General features: G+C 39.7%; 1 protein-coding gene across 1 annotated transcript; it reads right to left on the bottom strand.

Moving 5' to 3' along the window:
• Window positions 1-6,373: 6,373 nt before the first annotated feature.
• Window positions 6,374-6,949, bottom strand: LOC140861501 (uncharacterized). Its single transcript, XM_073264523.1, has one exon. The coding sequence runs from the start codon at window positions 6,947-6,949 to the stop codon at window positions 6,374-6,376; it is 576 nt and encodes a 191-aa protein (XP_073120624.1).
• Between the last annotated feature and the right edge of the window lie 256 nt (window positions 6,950-7,205).

The raw sequence follows: 7,205 nt of genomic DNA, 5'->3' as shown, positions 1-7,205 counted from the left end.
GCAGTTGAAGCACTTCGACTGCTCTTCCAGTTCTCCTACTGAAAGAATGCTCTCAGCTTTGTATCTCTTAGTCATCTCTCTCCAATCATGTTGTCCTCTTCTCAAAACAATTTCGTCTCTTTCTTGTTTGTGAATATTGCATTCACCCCACCATTAATGAAATGATATATTTTTTTTTCTTGAAGAAAAATTTAATTAGTACTTTCCGAACTGATCTCTGTAATCACGTCTTTGTTTCCTTCCTTAAAATAATTGATTCCATTTGATGGACTTTGTACTAAGGGATCATGTTTGCCTCTCACATATTCTCAAGAATACCTGAAAGTTTTATAGTAGAAAACAGTGAGCATGTGTGAGACTTTTCATATGCTTAGAATATATTTATAAAAGAGATACATATTCCCTGAATTTTGTCATAGTATCAAAATGGCAGGTATATGATCAGCTCAAATCAAGGACTCAGAGGCCAGTCTAAAAGCACAAAAGAAGAAATACGAAAACATCGTCTTTGTGAAGACGGAATCCATCAAGACTAAGGTGAAGAGGTTGCAGTCTCTCATGGCTGCTCCTCTTCCTCAAGTTGAAGACAATAGGATGATGAAATATAAGCAACGACTTGGTACTTCCAATTCTGAAGACATCTTCAGTTTTTTAGGTGTTTCTCCTGATGCTCATGAAAGAGCGTCAGACTCTGACAAGAACTACTCTACTACAGAATTTTTGGAGGCATCTACAGGTGAACTGGGCACCTGGATGAGCTACTGGATTATGGCAGTAAAGTGGAAATAGATATTGAAAAATATCAATTATAAATATAGTCTATTACTGATTTGCTATGTTGTTCTAGTTATTTCAATTCATGCAAAGTATTACTTACGAATGATCAAACCTAACATTGCATAAACATATCAACAGTCACGAAGAAAATTGAAATAATAAAACTAATTAATGCTTAAATTTAAAAGACAAGGATAAGAAAGCTTAGTCATGAATCAAGATATTTTATTAGTTTTTGTCTTAAGGATTTTATGAAGTATTCAGCCTGATCAGCAACTCTTTGTAAATAATTCAATACTGAAGTTCCCCCTCACTTCAGTTTACCTCTAAACTAGTTTTCTATAAAATCTCAATTTTTGGTATTATATCAGTTTTATTTTATATTTGATCAATTTCGCTCATGCCGAACTGATTTATTGACTTTCTTCGGTTCTTGTCACATGTAAAAACAAAATCAAAATAGACTATGGTACCCAAGTCTACGTGAGTCCTCGATGAACTAGTCCTTTAGGAATTCAAACTTTTATTAACCGAACTGATCCATCATTGAATGTATTCCATATGGTTTGTTTCCTTGTGTTTTGTGTGCTGGTGAGGTAAATAATATGAACTGAATTGTGGGTTACGTGTATTATATGCATTGTGTTGTGGTGATGTGTTCGTGAATATGCTAGTTAAGTAGTGTGGGATTTCATCTTTTCCACGTCTATAAGTTCCACATATATCTTCTTTGAACAAGATTTTCTTACGGTCTACGGTTGTGTTGTCCAGTCATCAAGATGTGGTCGGTTTGACTGGATTTTCAGTCTTGCCTTACACAAGAGCTCTGTGGCACATATCCCATTCCAAACTTCCGGACATTGTTCGAAGATTTCAAGTTTTGTAGTTCAAGACTACTCTGTTCATCTGCCAAAACTCTGTTCATGTAGCAAACTGGATTTGACAAAGTGAATATATTTTCCTTTGCATATGTCCAGTTTTGGTTGAGTACTAGACTCAACAAGACAGTCATTGTTCAAAAATCCGAGACCAGTCTTGTCTCCAACATGCTTTTGTGACTCCTGTATCTCAGTTATAGAAACAGAGGACTTATTCCAAGTTTGAATCAATTCAGCCAGCCTTAGATTTTTTGATTTTAACTGCTGACTCTCAACTTGTAACTTATCATTTTCAGTCCCGAGCTTAACAATCTCTTCCTTTAGATTTGATCTTCTCGACTGACATTTCCCAGTCGGGTTCAGTTGAGCTGTCTGGTAGTTCATTTTGCTTTTCTTTGACTTCCTCAAATGCTAAGAACAGTCTTTGGTACTCATTAGTCATGTCATGAAGTACTTTAGCTAACTTCTCTCGTGAAAAATTATTGGAGTTAAATTCGAATACATGTCCACTTGTGGAAGATTGTTTTGATGCTCGCTCACTGATGGATGGTTGATCATAATGAGCCATGAAGATGCTCTCTTCATCTTTATTTGTGGATCTATCTGATCAGCAGGGTTCTTCAATAAGCTCAATTAATGGACTCTAGCTCTCTTTAGTTTTTATTTCCTCTCGCCAAGCTTGATCAACTGCTTCCAAAGATTCTTAGCCGTAGTGCCCGTCTCAATAGTCTTGGCCGTGCAGTTGTCCACAGTGGTGTACCAGAAGCTCTTGGCGATCTCACTCAAAGAAGCCATTTGAAATAATGTTCTGAGAAGAGAAGTAACCTCGCTCTGATGCCACTTGATGGGATCGGTTTGGTGGTAGACTTCTTTGATATCAGTTGATGGGATCGGTAGGGAACCAAATCGGAATCAACTACTAACAGAGTCTTTTGCATGCAATTAAATCTTAAAACGCAAATAATTAAATCTAGCAGAAACTTAAAACATAAATAAAAAATCACCGGCAGAACAACCAGGATAAAATCGAATAATATTTTACAATCCCATCGAATGAAAAACACTAAAATCCAAATCTAACAACCTGATACAGAACCGGGCAAAACAACAGAACCACTGCAGCTTAACGACTGCTACCTTCGGGTCCGTCCAACCTAAGCCATTCCCTATAGAATAGGGTCTCCAACACCAAATACTACAGACGTGAGAATGAAACGCTCGGTACAGAAGTACGAATATAAATATACCATGCATGCACATGCAATATGACGGGTACTAGAAAACCTATCAAGAAGACTGATCAGTCAAAGCGCCATGGTATGTAGCATGTTGAGCCGTCGCATCAGGAGGTGCCTCCCATAGAATAAAATTTTGGATATATCCGGACCCAAATCCATGGTATCCATCCACTAAAAAATACGGGACTGAGCGACCCCTACTACGACAATGCAAATCAAGGCATAAAGCTCAAAATATTCATGCATGCATCATAATATCAATGCATATAAAAAATGCCATAGAAAACATGTAAACATAATACATGTATATTCAACCTGGTATCTCGTATAATACGTCCATACCTCTATCCAGAAAACTCAAGCACCATAGCAATCTAGAAGTCCATGTACTCAAAATCCAAGCCTATAAGCAATAATCACCATATCACTTATAATACTCTAAAAGCCTTAACTAAACAATTACATACTCCCTAATCTCTATAGGGATCCAGTTTTATACCTTCGTCCGTCGTCAGCTTGTTGATGGCGACTGCCTCAAAATTTAGGCATTGCTCCTCTAATATCTCTGCAGCGCCCCGCCAGTCCCGGCCCTCCAATAAGATGCTTAAAATTCCCTAAAACCGAGAAAGAAAGAGAGAGGAGAGGAAATGGTGCAAGTGGAAATGGGGGCTCTCGACCCTTATTTATAGGAATAGATCGGATGGTGCGATCCATGCTATCGGATCGTCCGATCACCCCAATTAACCCCCTCCGAACACATCCATCGTTGTGACGTTACTGTTTAAGTAATACGTTCGGATCGTTCGATCTCCATGAGTTGTCAAATAAAATCCATATCTACTGATCCAGACACGATCAGATCATCCAGACTGTGCAACTCACCTGCAATGTACTGACGAAAGTAATGACACATGGAACACGTTGTGAATGCTGGAAATATACGGTGGTAACGCCAAACAGTAAACCACATCTCCGACCTTCTCCAAGATCTCAAACAGACCAATGAACCTTGGCGCTAACTTTTCCTTGAGACCAAATATCATCACCTTTTGGAAAGGTGAAAATCGCAAGAAAACATGCTCCCCTGACTCAAAGTGTAAAGGTCTGCGCTTAGTGTTGGCATAGCTGGCTTGCCGATCCTGTGCAGTCTTGACCCTCTTCTTGATCAATTCAACTTTATCCACAATCTACTGAAACAACTCTGGTCTCTCAACCTGTATTTCCCCTACTTCATCCCAAAATAAGGCTGTTCGACAATGGTGACCATAAAGAGCCTCAAACGGTGCCATGTCGATACTGCGATGATAGTTATTGTTATAAGCGAACTCTATCATCGGTAGATGATCTTGCTCGGATAACCCAAAATCCATCACTGAAGCCCTCAGCATATCCTCTAATGTTCGAATAGTTCTCTCGGACTGACCGTCGATCTCTAGATGATACGTTGTGCTGAGACTCAAGGTGGTACCCAAGGCTCGCTGAAAACTTCGTGAGGTGAAACTCGGATCTCAATCACTGACAATACATAGCGGCACTCCATGCAAATGCACAATCTCCTGGATGTACAATCTTGCCATGCGATCAAAACTAAAGTCGCGATTGTACGAGAGGAAATGAGCAGACTTGAACAATCTGTACACCACAACCCAAATGACATCACACTACTTGGAAGACATCGGCAAGTGGGTAAAAAAATCCATCGTCACATGCTCCCACTTCCATTCCGGAATTTCCAAACTATGAATCAGACCACCCGATCGACGATGCTCCGCCTTAACCAGCTGACAAACAAGACATCACGAAACATATTGGTAAACATTGAGCTTCATTCCTTTCCACTAGAATCTCGTGCGTAGGTCCTTGTACATCTCAGCACCGTCTGGGTGTACGGTGAATCTACTACGATGAGCTTGAGAAAATATTTCCTCATGCAAAGAAGAATCATCAGGCACAACCGCTCTACCAGACAAACACAACAAACCATCAGACTGAAAATGGAAACCATAGGTGTTGTCTCCCTGAGCAAGCCGGGCTAACTTTTGTGTCTTCGGATCAGAAAGATGAATTCCTTGGATATGAGCAAACAATGTTGGCTCAGCTAACACTAAAAATACTCAAATCCACTGCTGATCTCTCTTGTGGCGAAAAGTGAAACCCAAAGAGCACCACTCGTGAACAACACTGGATACCGCACTAGTATGAAGGGCACTAACATAAACCTTATGGCTGAGCGCATCAGATCACTCAAGATTGAAAATAGTGTAATATTATTCAAATAGTGAGCAAGAAGTATTCGAACGTGCCTTTGCGTTAGATTCACTTGAAACTACGTTACCGTCGTGTAGATCGCCTTCCGAGGCATACAGGGCGTCGAACCTTCGAGATTTCTCAAAATTTATGTTAAAGTGTGTGTGAGTGTGTGTATGGAGGATGTGAAATCTGATGGAGGCGGCTGAGAAGGTGTTCACGTGATTATGGGGAAGAATGAGGCTTAATATTTGATATGTATTTGTATGTTTAATGGGTTGGGCTCAATTAATAAATTAAACTAAGTTAAAAAATACTTAAGCCCACTAATTATCAGATTAAAAACTTATAATTTTCATAATATATAAGTATGGGATTTTGAAAACATTTTAAAAGCCCTTAAAATGGCTTATTTTTGTGAAAAATTGGCTTCTATACATATATATATATACTAACTCATATTTTATAAAAATAAAATCATAAAATAATAATTTATAACTCTTGAAAATCCTAGTCATGAATTTTGGATGAAAACCTTTATCTCATTTGTCCACTGTCCCGTCTACGCGATCGCAAAATTACCTTTATCAAAGAAATTCATAAATTTCATAATAACGGGTTAAATGCTAAAATAACATTGAAATCATGCAAATAAATACATAATTCACATAATAGCACATAAAAATCATTTAACCCCTTTTTATTTTTTTTAAATCATTAAATTCCCTAGTTATGCATACGGGTTTACGTAACAAATTTTCGGGCGTTACAATTCTCCCCCCTTAAACTCGAAATTGAATCGAGTGCCGGATAGAAACAAGTACACATGAAAATACTAATTAACCATTCTACTTGTTAAAATTTTTAAAGACGTAAATTAAGATTACCCGAGATGCGAGAAGTATCCGGATCTGCCTTGTCTGCCTGCATCACATAGACATGCCCCGTGGCATTCCTCTTCTTAGGACATTTCAGCATAACATGTCCAGGCTCCTTGCAATGACAACATTTGCCGGATCCAGCAATACACGGTCCTGGATGGGATCTCTGGCACTTCTGACATAGAGGTAGCATTCCGGTGCTAGGGGTGACAGCCCCCTGCTGCTGCTGCCTTGGAGGATTTGGGCCCTTCGATGGCCCAGTAAATAGTCTCTTCGCTGGCTACTGCGAAGACTGATCACCAAAATGCTGCTTAAGCTGTCTCTTCCTCTGATTGTTTGCTTGCATTTCCATTCATCCTTTCTCTAACCAAAAAGCCCTGTTAACTTCTGCCTTGTAGGTCATCACGACCTCCATATACACGTCATTCTTGATATCATACCTCAAGCCATCTGTGAAATGTCTCAACTTCTCCTTCTCGTCCTTAGCAATCATGGGCACGAAGTGGCACCCACGCTCAAACCATTTCTCGAACTCTACAACAGACTTGTCTCCCTGTCGAAGACTCATGAAATCACGGACCAACTGACTGTGCACATCCTCAGTGAAATACTTCTCGAAAAAGGTGTTCTTGAAGTTCTCCCAAGTCAATGCTGTCAAATCCAAGCCAATCACTGCGCCCTCCCACCAAAGAGCGGCATCTTCTTTCAGCATATATATTGCACAACAAACGTTGTCAGTATCCTGCAACCCCATATACACATATATGGTCTCCAATGAGAAAATCCACTCCCTAGCAACAAGTGGATCAGTGGTTCCCCAGAACTCATTCGGTCCCTGCTTCTGGAACCTCTCAGCTACATCTTCTTCGTGGGACTTCTTAGGATGCCCAGCGTGACTATCGAGTAACCGTGTAATCCCTGCCAGCATGTCAACACTGGTACTCTCGATTGATGTAAGTGCTACTGGTGGTGGTGGATTCCCAGAGCACCTTCTGGTCCATTGCCCTCTGGATCGGCATCCTCGTTGTTAGTCTGACATGTAGCTCTTCTTAGAGGCATACTGCAATTCCCATAAATTCCACACGTAACCAACATGCATAACTAAGATTTTTAACTTAAAATTTTCGTAACTTAAATTTTTGTAACTTAAATCACTGAAAACATAAATCATGTGTCCCATACGT

Source organism: Henckelia pumila, chromosome 4 (assembly GCF_033568475.1).
Source record: "Henckelia pumila isolate YLH828 chromosome 4, ASM3356847v2, whole genome shotgun sequence".
In the NCBI taxonomy this organism is placed as follows: Eukaryota; Viridiplantae; Streptophyta; class Magnoliopsida; order Lamiales; family Gesneriaceae; genus Henckelia; species Henckelia pumila.
The sequence above is the reverse complement of the archived record's forward strand: the minus strand, read 5'-3'. Positions and strand labels throughout refer to the sequence as shown.